Source organism: Echinococcus granulosus (assembly GCF_000524195.1).
Source record: "Echinococcus granulosus chromosome Unknown EG_S00004, whole genome shotgun sequence".
NCBI lineage: Eukaryota > Metazoa > Platyhelminthes > Cestoda > Cyclophyllidea > Taeniidae > Echinococcus > Echinococcus granulosus.
The window spans coordinates 534,691-550,155 of NW_020170384.1; the positions used below are offsets into that span (position 1 = coordinate 534,691).

The 15,465-nt window shown below is 43.6% G+C and overlaps 3 protein-coding genes across 3 annotated transcripts; 1 reads left to right on the forward strand and 2 right to left on the reverse strand. All coding sequences in view use genetic code 11, as the record gives it.

Moving 5' to 3' along the window:
- Positions 1–83: 83 nt before the first annotated feature.
- EGR_01054 (Eukaryotic translation initiation factor) lies at positions 84–3,034 on the reverse strand (the record flags this gene model as incomplete). The annotated part of the gene is made up of 4 exons (XM_024490303.1): positions 84–319; positions 735–999; positions 1,041–1,216; positions 2,929–3,034. The coding sequence occupies 4 exons, from the start codon at positions 3,032–3,034 to the stop codon at positions 84–86; spliced, it is 783 nt and encodes a 260-aa protein (XP_024355122.1).
- Positions 3,035–3,496: 462 nt separating this feature from the next.
- Positions 3,497–8,976, forward strand: EGR_01055 (hypothetical protein; the record flags this gene model as incomplete). The annotated part of the gene is made up of 7 exons (XM_024490304.1): positions 3,497–3,559; positions 4,476–4,628; positions 5,189–5,376; positions 5,614–6,149; positions 6,226–6,393; positions 7,030–7,573; positions 8,394–8,976. 7 exons carry the CDS (start codon positions 3,497–3,499, stop codon positions 8,974–8,976), a joined length of 2,235 nt encoding a protein of 744 aa, XP_024355123.1.
- A 923-nt stretch (positions 8,977–9,899) lies between these two features.
- On the reverse strand, positions 9,900–15,236 carry EGR_01056 (Sodium-dependent phosphate transport protein; the record flags this gene model as incomplete). The annotated part of the gene is made up of 8 exons (XM_024490305.1): positions 9,900–10,025; positions 11,631–11,777; positions 13,398–13,512; positions 13,741–13,885; positions 14,031–14,232; positions 14,503–14,762; positions 14,827–14,986; positions 15,021–15,236. 8 exons carry the CDS (start codon positions 15,234–15,236, stop codon positions 9,900–9,902), a joined length of 1,371 nt encoding a protein of 456 aa, XP_024355124.1.
- Between the last annotated feature and the right edge of the window lie 229 nt (positions 15,237–15,465).

A 15,465-nucleotide genomic window follows, 5' to 3' on the forward strand; every position in this document is an offset into this window, starting at 1 on the left:
GTAGACGACGGCGGACACAGCGACCGAGACACCCACTCTCGTTTCCTTCCTTTCGGCCGATTTTGATCACCATCAGGGCAGCCCTAACAGTGCCTTCGATTACGGCCACTCACAGAGAGGGAGAGAGGAGCTGGAAAGATAACGTGCACCAAGGGACATCCCATCTCGGCTGATGCACGACCACAGGTTGCTTTGGTGGTGTCACAACCAACCTCCTTCTTACTGGTCAATGCAATGTTGGACGACCACTCCGCAAATACTACTGCATCGAGAATGCAGCCATCCATTTGCACTTTAGGCACCGGGAATCTGTTCTGGTCTATGAGCAGAGCGCAGAACAGCTAGCATAGTGCCACTGTTTCGATGGTTATATTCGCTTATTATTTGAAGGTGCTCAGCTGGTAATGTAATTTTTAGAATTCAATGCAATGTTGATTTATTTACATACCATTTCTTTCCACAGTCATGTTGTAATACATCGGTCTTGGTTTATTATCCCAAACTGAAAAGGAAAACACTTTCTATAAGGACCTGAGGTTTTGGTACAATTTTTCGCTATGTTATAGCCAACCTTTCTAGGATTGCGTCGCGTAGTGGACGGGATACATCGCCAGTATTTGATTCCGTCAACTGGAACACCGACTCGATTAGCTTAAATGTCATGTATCGATTTAAGTGCTTTAAAATCGCTTTAATATAAATAAGTATTTCTGGACTTACGGACAATTCCGTACTTGTCGTTTCTAGACCGCAAAATGCTATCCAATCATTAGCAACTAAACCACTTCCAATGAGTGCACTGCCGCGATTAACGGACCCTGCAGCAAGAGGAAGTTGCAGCAGGCTACTCAGTTGATCAAGCTCTTCTACGCTGGTTTGTGGGTGTACGAGACCACCATGATTGGTCAAGCAGGTGTAGGTGCCAACGAGTGCTTCCCCGGCCACAACACTTCGGAAGACCTCAACGTTCAGTACATCACTAATGAGTTCTTCGGTTTCCTAAACGAAGAGTGATCAATGCCGCGACGCAAAATGCATACCTTGTCCAGATCCGGATGAATGAGCGCAACGTAGTCGTTGCACACCACGGTGTTTCCAAGAGCTGAAAGACGCTCCTCAATCCGAACACACCTTACGTTGTCTGGAAGGCTATTATGCAAATGTGCCAGCTCCTGGTCCGTGGCCGTATGAGGGATAAGGAGACCATGTTTGTTCCCTAAATTTGCATTTTAGTGCACTCCGAGTCAAATCACGGAAGACACTCACATCGAGAAAATACAACAAGACTAAAAAGAACATGTAATTCTCGTGAACCTTAATTATTGGGAATAGTTAGATTTATGAGTTTGATCTGACAATGCGAGCATTGTTGATAATTTCTTCTCACATAATGTTAACGCACAGGCAAGCCATACTACCTGCTGTCAAACATCCGACGGACCGGATCCCGGCAATACTTGCGTGGACAACCGGGATACTGTCAGCCAGCTCCGCCTCAAATACGCTTATGCACCGTTATTTTATAAAGCAGTACCTGTAAAATCCTTCCGATCCGCCAATGGAAACCAAACAATATGCGTTTGTGAGACGTGTAAACACCCCTATGTCATTATGGCCTTCGAACTGAACACGAAACGCCATCACAGAGGAGCACGCCGAACAGGACGCAGGTGCCCAGCCCCAACGCGCCCCTTCCCTATTGGTAGCGCATTCTAACAAAACCCATAAATCCGATAATTTGTTTGTAATTTTTAGGTAGTGCGAACAAATTATGAAAGGAAATCCAAGTACAAAAATAAGCAATGGATGATTTATCTATAAGCGACTAATGAAGCCATAGTCCTGAATACTTAAGTCGATCTAAACTTCTGATATGATATTATAGCATCAGTTATAAATATTATGCCAATCTGCCTTTTTTAAAAAGTTTGCCACGGATATAAAATGATACTCTGTTTTTGGGCAGTTAGCTGGTAAAATGCATTAATTTACAAACACTACCTACATTTTGAAATATGCCTTTAAATTTGGAATGATGGACTTTTTGTTTGGCAACTTGTTACTATTGCATTTCTCACTTTACTTGTTATTTATGCTGATGTGCGTGATTTTCTCCTACCTCTAATTAGCCCAGCGATTATATAAGTTTTGTTTCTTTTTCACCTAGTAAAAAATGGAACAGTTTTAATGTAATACGATGGTTGTTTATCTCTCTGTTTTGGTGAGGAGCCACTTTTGACTTGGCTATTGTACAACGCCGGATCGGCTGGCCTTCGTACCACGACAGTAGCTCTGGGGCCTCCGGTAGGCCGAATATATCTATTCTACCCGAGTATCATTTCTTCTTTCGTCTTCAGGGAAGACTCGGGGCTCTGCATCTAATGTTATAGAAGATGTCTCCGTTGAGCACTGTTTGCCTTTTATTTTTACTAAATAACTATTCAATAAGACCTAAGGAAGGCCGGCACCTTGAAGTCGCAACTATTTATGTAGATCTTCCTGTTTCGCTTCGTTGTATGCTGCGCTACACTGCACTTTAGCCTTTGCATGTCGTGCTTCCATTCTTTGACGACTTTTAATCCATAATGATAGCCCGGAAACTCCTCTGTCCGTTAGTTATAGATGTTGTCACACTAATTTGGATTATTACGACCTTGACATGGACTTAGAGTGCTACATTGATAGTGTTTATGTAAAACCGTTGATAGCGTCCTCACGTGACCATGGTTCTGTGGCACCCGCATGGACACAAGGTTCAGCTTTGACTATAGATTGGCTTGAAACCAGTCGTGGTGGGTTGAGAGCTTGTATTGTATTTGCAGCAGCCCATACATCTGTACGTTGAACATCCGTTCTGCGGCAGGGCCTTTAAACTATGGCCTTGACCTCCTAGCCCTTCCACACTGCTGTCGCCTATTACAGCCTCACCAGTCGCTCCGGGAGCTACGAAAGGAGATTGAGGTAATCTCCGAAGGTAGACATCATTTCCGATCCAACTCTTTGGATTGGTCGCAGATTCCCCCATCCGCAACATGTGCCCTACTTCCATTGCGTTAAGGTTTAGCATTCATTAATAGAGATCAGGGTCATTGGCCTTTATGGTAGGGGTCGCTTTCCGCTGTCACCAATGCAGTGACCCAAGTCTTTCCAGCTGTCGAAAGACGACGAAGTACTTGAGCAGAATGTACATAGCAGACGTACACAAGTGCCAAAAGAATATCGGCATATCCCAGCCACCCTGTCGCACAGCGGAGCCATAAAGGCCGAGATTTTAGAGCCCATGAAACCAACAACTTAGTTAAACAAATAGCTGAAGTCTTGCTTTATTTCCAATTAATGATGTATCATCACGAAGCCCGTCTGTGGGAGAGGAAAGCCATGACTGCCAGTAAAATCCATGGCTAATAAAGGGACCAACCCACAACACGCCAGGCAAACAAAACGTGTATGGTGTGTGTTGCTAAATGGTGGTCAATGATCGCTCAGGCAGTCAGCTATGCTAGCTGCTGCCCTTGATCACTATTCGGGGGTTGAAGGATTGGTGGCAACGACCAAACCTGTGAGTTCATGCTGCTACTCCATATACAAGCAAGAATCCCAACAATTGATGCGATGATTTAATGGGCACCACAATAGCCATGTTGAGCGACCCCACTCCATCGAGTTTAAAGCTACTCCGGGAGAACTATGGCAAAAGTAAGAGTGAGAAGCAGTAAGTTTTCGCTACCCATGTGGCGGAGTGAACGTCTGTAGCCTCAGAGCAATAATGAACTTCAATCTCCTTTAGGTATTGGTAACTTGTTGTAATACGATGGTGGTTTAGCCCTCAGGATTGGCGAGGCGCCACTTTTGTACCTTGAATTAGCCTTCTTGTACCTCACTGGGTGGGCTAACCTTTCGGGTCATGCCAATAGCCCAGACACCTTCTCCGCGCTGAATATATATTCTGCTCGAGTATTGTGTCTTCTTTCGTCTTCAGGGAAGTCTCGGGACGCTACATTGTAAATCTTTTATATAAATGATCAAATAAAAATGTCAGCTTTTGCACAGCCTATTCGTCACTGGGATACAAAGCAGGAAGTGGCAGAGAGAAACAATGAATTCTTTACATTTACGTCTTCGGGATACATTATAAACATTCCTGATCTCGATTAAGACGTTTTCATTAGGCTATTAAAATGAATTTTGTATAAAATTTGACTAAACATCTGTCCGACACACTTTATCAAAAATATAGCACAACCTGCAATTACACGTGCTAGTGTATTACAACATTACGACATGTTTTAAATATCCGCTGGATTTTAAACCAGAAAGCTGCATAAATTTCGCCAGAGTAATAGTAAAAATCAAGCGTAATTATGAATGTTACGGTAAAATACATATTGTTAAATTGCAGGGCTCTTCCCACCGGTCCTTGAGGAATGTTGTTTGATAAGAGTCATGAGTTTAACCCAAATACATACTAGTTGCAGCTGACCCAATCCATCATCTGTTGCCACGGTTGCCGTTTATCGGTGAAGGCCGTCTGCAAAGTTGATTCAAAAATGGGTGATAGGGTCGTTTTGGGCTCGCAGCAGCGCGTTTACGAAGAAATGAGCCAGAGAGGATTAACCGTTAATAACATGGTATGCTTCGAATTTGCTTTAATTATTTGCATCGATTGAAATCGGCATTTATTTGGAGAAGACTAAGTAATCAGACTCCTGAGGCTTGTATTGATACTGATGCTTTAAAACCACTGGGAGTGCTGACATGAGCATTCCACTATGGAGGTAATCAGGAGCTGTTTTGTCAAGCCCATAGGAATTTAAATGCTTGTTTTCTGGGTCTTTTTTTCCAGAAGTGTTATGCATGCAAACGATTACCTAGGTATTCACTTGAAGTCAATTGTGGAGATTAATTTCACAGGGATTCGAGCGATCTCGTAAGGGGTGTTGTTCAAATTATCGAAAAAGTTGATATTTGGCTGTCACCTTAAGTAGACCGGAGATGTTTGTGGATTTAACCTTCCATCAGAAGTGGGTTTCTGCGAAGCCCTTTACTTGTTGATTGCTTATGATTTAATTTACTGCTTCCCTATTGAAACAGGGTAGTGTTCCCTCACTGAGTTCTTGTTCCTTTGCTATCTCAAATATTGGTGGGCTGCATATTATTTTTAACTGTTGCTTAAATATTTGATTTACAGGTACGGCAGATTTTAAAAATCTGCCAGAAGATTGAATCTCAGGTTTCCTCATTAAATAGGCTAGAAGCGGAGAATAATAGGTTAACAGCATCGCTAAACCATGTTGAGGCAAATTTTCTCATGCTTCTGCGGACAAGTCAGGCGGAAATTGCGAAACTGAAACGTGGTTCTCAGAACATTGCAAAGAGGTGAGGTTTGACTAAGGTTTCTTGTCGATTCACTTTTTTATTATTGTCTGAAAATTTATTGGAAAATCCGTTTACTATGGCGGTCGTTACTACTTACTTTGCCGCCGAAGGCTTTCTGTGATATAATTTCTGATTCAAAAAGTACCTTATTCTCTTTGTTTCTGCTTCTGCACATCTTATACTCCGTCCTATTGCTCGAAGGCTTCTTAAATTTGTTTTTAATTATGCACATAGCAGTCATAGGAGCAGAGGTATAAGTACACTTGATCCACGTCGTTCCATTGACCATGCGGATCTGATTGGGTGTCTCCATACACCTCTGAACTACAAAATTATAACAGACACTAAGCACATTCCCGCCTTGAGATGTGCTGGATTGCGAAATGCTGGCCGAAGCTCCTCATCGAGCACAGGCTCGTCAAGTGCTAGTTCCAGCTCTTCCAGTAGTTCGCTCTCCTCGTCATCAGCGTCGGCCTGTCAGAAGCGGCCACCGTCACACCAGCATCAGCAGCCATTGCCTCTATCCGCCTCAACATCTCAACGACCCTTGGCTCTCGTTAGCTCCATCAATTCCGGGAGTAGAACATCTCAAAATCACCACTTCTCTTCTGAATGCAACCACGTACAGTGTCGGAACCAGAAAACTCCGGAGTGTTTGGTCTCCAAACCAAGAGTCTCAATGACTTCGGAATCCGCTTTTCCCGACTCCGTTAGCAGGGTGAAATCAGAGAAGGGAAAAGGAATGGAGAAACATTTGAATCCTGTCATGACAGGTGAATTTCTCCCAATATCTTTACTAGTACTCTAGTTTGAAGTTTTCTACTACCGCTCTTCCATTTCTTAATCCAGACGCGTCGACAGGGGTTGACGATGGGCCTGCGGCTCACCTGATGCGTCTTGTGCGGGCCTCCATCCGTTCGGCGCGCGAGCACCATTCAGCCTCTGTGAAGCTTGCTCCACCCACAGAAGGAAAGTACCTGGCTGATAGTGAGAAAGCCATAATTGATGCTTATTACCGTAAGCGCGCCGTAAATGACCTTATCGCCTAAAACATCATTTACTTTCTCCGATGAGAATCATTGTTACTTTAGAACCTAGTTATGTAGTTTTAGTGATAACTAGGATACTGTCCTTACCGATTAGTGTTCTCGCGCCTTAATTATTCATTGTGTGAATTAATTGACGGTCTTTTATATCGCATTGAGAGACTGTCACTGAGCTGGTGCGTTATCTCGAATAGTCATTTAGGGATTATTTAAGTACCTTCATTTCATCTTCGTACTCAGTCTTTTTTTGCGCAAAATATCAGGCGTCTTAAATAGGTTAGATTTGGCAAGGCCTCTGTTCAATGGGATATACCTTCAGACCAGAATCGTTTTCTTTCCACAGGTAACGATAGCCTGCATGATTCTCTTCTAAACTGTGCCAAAATAAACAGATCTCCTTTTTGCTTGGAGAGAATGCTTGAAAGGCGCACCAACTTTACAAATATTTTACGCTACGGTTTACTTCGTCACACTGCTAAACATTGAAGTTGATAAATCAGGCTATAAACTGCGCATTGGACTTTTTCGACAAAGGTAGAGGTTCACTCATTTATAGTACGGGATCTGGTTTTTATTAAAATTATGGATGTTTTTTTGCACATTTCAGACGCAGAAGAGGAGCGTTGCATGTTGGCATTGAAGCGCCCTCGTAGCCAGAGTCCCCAGCGCAGTCTGCCCTTTTCACCGACTCTTTTTGCCCGACGTCAGATGCTTAAGCGCAGCTCCCTCTGCAGTCCAAATCCACCTCCATCTTGCAACGTCACCTCCACCACAAACACCGCTTCCACCTCCGATCCACTCTTTAGGAATCCTGTCATTTCTAGAACATCTACCAGTGCCAGTATTAACCGCACGGAGGCGAAATCGAAGATCATAGAGAGTGTATCCTACCCCACTTCTCCCGCTTCAGCTACTGCAGGTGTGAGCACGCCTCACATTCCTGAGAAAGAAGTGGAGTTTGTTGACACCGACGATGAAGCAAAGAAGGTGGAGAAGGAGAACAAAAGGCAGCAGAAGATGGAGATTAGGGCGGATTTGGAGGCGGCGACGGGAGGAGAGCAGGAGCTCAGTTTTAACGAGGGGGAGAATCGCATTCACGTCGACTCGCCGCGCATTGAAATCGAAGATGCTATCTCTGAAGTCGATTCTCGGTGAGTGGAGTGAGCAATCTTCCACTTCTTATACATTATTTGCTTATTTTCTTCTGCACCTATTAAGCCTACTGAGATTTCACTTTTGTCAATGCTGTTATCTTTGGGATTCGTAAGCAGCAAAATGCAATTTGCGGCAAACAAACTGGTGGTTGTGAAGCAGGAACCCGCAGTCGATAGTGCACAACTAAATTCATAGTTCCTTGAATATATATAACATAAAAGCATAATGACTGCAAGTCAGCTCACTGTCATGATGTAAAGTTTGTGACTCACCACTACCACAAATGAATCGCCCATATAACCCTATCCATTAACACCTTGGCTAATCGACCTGTCGCATAATCAGGGGTAACTGTTGAGCATTATTTTCATTTTTTCCCCTATTTTGACATGGTCTTTTCGGTTTGTTTCGCCTTTGAAATACGCATTGCTTGATTTTGTTAATACTTGGGTATCCAAAGCGTATGTCGCCTCATCTTCTGCGACAAAATTGCTGTCTAAGAGTGATTTTATCCACTAAAGCGTATTTTCACCCACTTGATCGGGCCTGTTTGTTTGAAATTCCATGCTTGGGTCGAGCATATGATTGATTTTAACACAATTTGAGTAATAATAGAATAAGTTAGATAGTTACTCAAAAGATTCATCATTACTTTAACAAAACGCATTGCTGACATGCTAAAATTTTGTAGAATGGGTCCTCTTCATGGCAAATTATCACGTTTGAAATGGGTCCTTTAGCAAATAACTTATAACTTGCACTTTAAAATGTTGCGCAGTGGATTTCGGCATTCACAGGTGTTCCATTTAAACGTAGACCCGATGCAGAGAAAGGCGAGGCAATGTCAGAGGGTGAGGTGAACGATGAGGAGGAGGAAGACGCGATGGAGGAGGAGAATCGCGGTGAGCGAACCATCAACAGCAACAACAACCACAGGAGGGTGCACCGCAGCGGCCGCATTCATGATCATCAGTGGTTTCATCGTCACGCCGAGTGCAACGCCGCTCTTCGCCATTCGCCGCCGAAGCAGGCTCAGCATAAACCGCGTCATCGAGTCATTACCTCGCATGAGCGCCGCTGTAGCGTTGAGGGGCTGGTGGAGACAATACCTTCGAAACGCTCCCGACGGCTCTCTGATGAGAGAGAGAGCTACACCCGCTTTCGAAACTCACCGCCCCGGCGCGCCCACAACCATCCTCGAGTCCCCGCCCCTCGTCCATCTGTCTCTATCGCTTGTCGCCGTTTTCTTCCCACCAGTGGCGGTGGTAGGAAATTCATGAATGTTTTGGTACATCGGACTCGGCCTTCTCCGGCCTTCACGTCTCATCGCTCCCCCGCTGCGGTCTTTCGTAGTTCCCGCCGATCCGTGACTCAGCGGTCATTTGCGCAGCGACGCTAAGGCCGGTGTGCTCATCTTTCAATCTGAATCCGCCTTTGTTGAGTATCCCTTTCGTTGTCTTTCCAATACTGTTTAGGTACATTCCTTCATATACGCCTTCTCGTATAGACGTGTACAAATGTTTCTTGACCCTTTATCGATCTTCGGCCCTTTGCGTTCTACGTCTTCGTGGGACAGCAGTGTATTTGTAGTGTAACTTTTTTTGTGTATTTGTTTGCCGTGTTTACTCGGTTCATTTTTTAAGAGATCGTAGTTTCGAGAGGGTAGGATTGGCTTTTTTTGGAATTCTAAGTGTCATTCGAGTTTATTTATGCGAGATCGAAATTTGTATGACCCGTACTTCATTCGGTATCAGTTCGTCGTCTTTCTATACTGGTCCCTATAGTTTCGTTAGAAAGAAACTTTATCGTGATTGTATGGGCTGCCGTAGAGTTTTGCTTTCGCCTATGGTAGGCAGCTTAATGAATACTTGGTGGCTGCGGCATCCCTGCCCGACAGTCGAGCATTCCGTGTCACGCTGGAGTGCTATTAACAGGGCGCCTTTTTTTCATTCGCACTTTTAAGTGGTTGCCTTTTGTACCTCTACTGCATAGAATGGTTGGATGCCATTTTGACGTTGAGTGGGATTTTGACGTGATCAATTACAGAGGATAACAGACGGGGCATGCGGAATCAAGTTCCATAATAATTTCGATGCCGAATAAATAATTGCTTGGACTGATGTCTAGTCGAAGAGCATTCCTCGCCATCTTGTGCTAGCACTAGTGAATTTTGTTGCTTGTGGCTGGGTTTTTTTGCCCTTATTGAGAGAACGAGGAACAGTTATTGGACGGTCCTGCAGCAGCAATCTTTCATCCACATTCCGCTGGTGGGGCACTCGAACTCAGTTGCGACCTCACTGTCTGCTTTCACATAGACACAACTCAGTCCTCAAGGTGCATAAGAACTTGCGTCGGCCAGTGAGAAGGTACAGCAACCACACACACGAACGCGGTTCCAGTTGCTTCTTTCTTGTGCCAGTGCAATCGATAGGTGAGCAGTGCTCTGGACTGGATGCAAGCACATAGAAGTGCACAATTGGTTAACGCGATACCGGCTTGAAAAAAGTGAGCAGGACGGAGCGGAAGCACGTGATTTCCGCGATCCTTATTAAACAACTCTACTGATGCTTCTTCCATACCCAATACTAGAATTATGACTCTGTTTAGTATCAGTGGCGGCATGGCACGCAGATGTACAGCAAACCCTCCTGTCCCCCGTATATTCATAGAGAAGACTTTCAATCAAGAGTTTAAAAACAATTCCTAACGCTTAATGTTTTTTTCGGCAGCAGATCAGATGGTGCCCCCACTTTCCTGAAACGACGTTTGCATTATCACTTTTACTACTTCATAAGCATTGCAACGTAGCACTTTTCAAGTACTTCCACAACTGATATAAAACAATTTTTTATGGTGATTTTATCTACCCGTGTTTGCTAGGTCACATGCCTTGAACGTGTTAGAGCAAGTGTAAGCTTGAAACTGGAATTATTCCTATTAGGACCTTCCATCCCACCATGACATAGTGCCTTTCTGCCAGTCAAGCAGACATAACGATGGGACGAGTGATTCCACGAAAGCTCCCCAGAGATAGCTCCAAAAACAATTAATTTGGGGGTTACTAGTAAGCCACTCTTCAAAATTTAGTAAATCCACTAAAGTCGCACATGTCTGCACCATATATTTAAAGCCAGCTATCAGGATGACACTCAAAAAACCCCAAATTCCTCCATAGCTTTACTACTTCCGTCGAACAAGTACCGACTCCATAATCACAAAATGTATGGCACATCCACCGATGGACGTTAGACCTAACCAGTGCACCAACCACTAGTGGCTCATTCCACGATTCTACAGCCCAATGCGATGGAAATGACCTCAAGAGTTTAGTGTTTTCAAGCGAAGTGACATTCAACGAGACCTGTCCAGTCGAAACAATTCTTCAACGGCCATGACGCGCTATCCTCCAACATTTGACATCAGCTCGCAAAAATACGGGTAGCGACTCAATTTCTAGCTAGTGTGCACGCACACACCCCCAACCGCAAACTAACGCATTGCCGACCGGGAGAATTTTCGTGGACGATAACGTGTGTGGTAGACAATTTCTGGAAAGTGACATTATTCTTAAGGCACGCATAATTACGGTAGTAAAATTGACAGAGGAAAAACCTAAAGGAGTACAATATGAACTCCAAACTTCATTGGATTGTGGAACACCAAATCAATCACTTCCTACCATAAAAGGACGTCCCTGGTCGATGTAGTAACAGGAGAAAACAGTTTCAAGTATACAGAGGTGTTCGAGATAAGCCCTTACACTTCAAGATGAGACTACTAATAGTCAAGACAAATCTGTGGTGGAATGGCACAGTAAGATAAAATTCGAAAGCGTGTTTGCTTATTTACCTAACAAAATGAAGAGAACTAACAATAAGAAGGAACTTGAGTGCGAAACAAGGATCATTTAAAACGCAAACGTACACATATACATACATAATATAAGGAACAGGAAGAAACCTGAAAAGTAGAAAGACATTGGCGCGATGAAAGGGGAAGGAGGGAGAGTGAGAGGTAGGAAAGCAGAGGGGGAGTGGTGAGTTTTCACATGACAGGAGAGGCAGTGCTGTAACAGAGGTAGACCGCAGCACCGAAGATGTTCACAAAACCAGCAATGATGAAGACAGAGAGCCAGTGACCACTGTATTCCGTAACCAGGTATGCTGTCAGTGGACCACACAGGATTCCGGGGATAGTCGCCTGCAGGATGAGAAAAAGGGGAGCACTTGGCAGTTCAACTTTGCAAATCGACGCTTAAACACGTGCTCTGCAGGCAACTGGAAGCGAACCAACCACGTCTTGAAGAGGTCATCACTAGAGTCAAATATGATAAACAGCCCCGATTTTTTGTAATCCTGACAAAGAAAATAAACTACTGCACCGTCAATCGCAACAGTAGTTCGACGGAGGGATACTAAATAGCAGTTGTCTGTACAGAGAAAAGCAAAATTGGGAAGTTTTTAAAAAACGAAAATCAACTTTATTTAGCAATTCGCTTGATTTTATTTGAATTAGTTCTCTGAAAAAGCAAAACACCATGGTAGACATTACCTAGCTTAAAAGTTAAATAACGAAATGTAGAGAATTCTTCATCCTGCATAGCTGCGTTGAATGCTGGCACAGTTACGCTAGATGTCAACCGGGTTATTGACTGTGCAGAATGTGTACAGGTCATTGGTGAACACGCTTTGAGCTGCGTTAGACGATCCGCAAATACTTATCATTATCATCACACTCGAGTTGCTGAGAAAGACAAGGATGTTTTACCCAATCTCTACACGTTTCACGTGGGAACAGAAAGTATCATGATAGTGGTAACAATTGGGATTATAATGGTACAGGCTCTGAGTGGTAATAGTTAAACTGCTAGGCTTGCTTAACAGTCTGCATCGGATCCACCATTTCCCGTGTGTTAAATGGTGAATTGACCCAAAAGGGGTGAAATGTATGCATACCCACAGTGGTAACGCTACAAATAAAGCCAACCTATCCAGTGGGAGTGAGTACACAGCATCGTCAAATGAGTCTAGATAACATAACAATAACTGAATGAAATCATTATTCGAATTGGAGGCTTTCACAAAATTTAATGCGAGTCGCGTTTGTTAGCAGTCAGCTTTAGCAACAAAAATAAACGCACCAAATGCGCATTCTCAGTTACCTTAATTGATGCCACCATTATAGACATTAAGGATACAAGAGGCTATCAGCTCTCCTTGATATTAAAAACCGTTATAAGCAAAGACTGCAGCACACTTGTAAAGCAGAGAAAAGGTGTTCAAAAACAGGAATGAATTGATCATATTTGCAGTGTAATTCTATTAGAATGTGACGAAGTACCGACTGAGAAACTACCAATTTAGCCACTACAAAATGTGGTAAAACACCGGAGTGCGCAAATGCTATTCACCGTTCAATAACATTGATAAGGGATCTAAGGTGGCCAAGTCAGGAAATTCATTAACAGAGACATTGTAATTGGTACTTTCGCACAAATTGGTAAGTAAACTTAACCTAAACCATTGTCTCCCTGGTTTGAAAGAGTGGAATCAAATCAAGCGCCTGATGACGAAAGTAGTAAACTTAGTGGAATTTTGCTAAAATTGCTAACTATAACCACTTCACTGTTTTTAATTTGCTATGTCGCCTAAGTATCAAATGACTCCAATTTCGTGCAGATTTGACTGACGACTCAAAACACCGACAACAGAGGGAAGTCAAAGCCTAGTCTCTGCGATAAGCAAATTCAACAGACTTTCACACGTGGACTCGATGCTCAAAAATGGAGGAAGGGGAGGTGGCGGCGAATTGGCGACTTACGAGAGTGTTGCTGATGGCGAAGGTAATGCCAGCGTGATTGGGAGCGACCTCTGCGTGGGCAGCCAGATGACCGGCCGAATTAGAAGCCGAAAGGCCCATCGATATGGAAATCAGGCTGTTCCAACGACCCGAAGGGATTTTAATGATTCCATATAGACAGACAAGAAACGAATAAAAATAATATAGTATAATGCAAAAAACTCATGAAAAGTTAAATGCTGTTAACAAGTTACGATTTTAGAACGAGATAGGGCATAGTGTCACATTATTTACAACGCAAAATGTACGTTCAACTAATCAAATATGCAAAGAAGCCGATTTGCAAGGATAATTGGGAACTCACAAAACGGCTAAGGGTATGCTTGTTGAGGCAGAAAAGATGAAAAGGAGGCAGCCGGGGCCAATGAGGCCCACTGAGGTCATAAGACGGCGTACCCACAACACACTCCACCGTTGACGCACGAGGTTGTCTGCCCAGTGGCCGGCGGCTTTGAAAAACAAACGCTTGAATTACAAACACGTAACTTCACATTTTCGTTAAGGACACGTTGATAATAATGGCCTATTAGAAGCGACCAATCTAAGAACAATAGAAAGTGGAAGAGGCCGTCACGGAGAAAAGGCACCACTTACCAATTCCACAAATGGAGTTGGTAATATAGGGAAGGGCGGTAAGAGTAACTTCAAAACGACCGCCGCCGAGGGAACGGACGAGATAGGTGGGAAGCCATTGCATAATGATGTAGTTGGACCAATTCATGCTGAAATGCGCCGCGTAAATGGCCCACAGGGACCGATGACTAAAAAAGTCGCGCCATCGCATCGAACCGTTCAACTAAACAGGTTGAAAGCTTGAGAAGTGAAATCGAAACAACTAAACAAACATTTTCCGGAAACTAACTAGACTATTGCAGATATCCTCAGTAAGAAAGACTACTGGATCAATGTTCCCATAAAATAAGATAGGTAGTCAGAAGGTATTGCGGTTCCATTTGAGTTAAAAAACGCCCGTGAAAAAAATAAGTTTCCTGCGCTATGAAAGGTAATATATCCCAACTGTGCAGGCTGGGAGGAAAGTACATTAAAAATAAAATTAAAACATTACTGGTGGTGTCGAAACAGGGTAATCAGAAGAGCCTGGATGCTCAAAATCACCGAAGGACTTGGTAAACAGGACCCACGTGATGACCCAGAGCAGACCGGATCCACCGAAGAGAAGAAAGGGAAGAGGCCAAGGCAGGTGAGGCGAAATTATCCCAGCAACAAACTGACCCACAGAGCCCAGAGCAATTAAATAACTGAAAGCTCGGCCACGTTCCTCCACAGGGACAGTATGGGAAAAGATGTGGAATATGGTAGGCAGTCCTAAAACACGGTATTACAAATAAAAAGGCGCGACTCAAATCACAAAGCAACAGCAAAAACACACCTATTCCTTCACCAACACCAAGAAGGAAACGGAAAAGTATCATGAGTGGCCAGGAGGAAGCGAAAAACGGCGTCAAGAAAGAAGATAATGACCACAGCAATACGGCCAGCGTAAGAACTCTTCTTCCACCAAAATTTTTGGCTGCACTACCACCAGCAACCTTAAATTAAATAAAAATCAACAAAAAAACATACTAGACTACTGAGGTAACCGACTGAAAAGCTGCTCAATATCCAGCCTTGGAAGTGTAGATCCCAATCAAATTCGTCCGCCATTGAAATAATGGTTATTGGCATCAGCACGCGATCAGCCGCATTTATAAAATTTGCAATACAGCATAGCGCAATGATAACATATGGAGCAGCGGCAGGCTTCACGGTGAAGCCATAGGGGCAACGAAAGTCCTCCATTCCAAAAGCAGTGACCAATAAGGTCGGTGTGACCAAGGACGTGAGTCATACCGAATTCAGAATGGGTGCCATAAACAACCACTTACTGTAGTAAAGGGAAGTCTATGATAAGAGAACCAGGCAATAAGAGGGCAGCCAACTAATTCAGCAAGTAGTGCAGATTTGTGTGTAAAGTGAAAATTGTTTTTTTTATTTCCAAGACAAGAAGCAGCTGTGACTGCTTATTCAA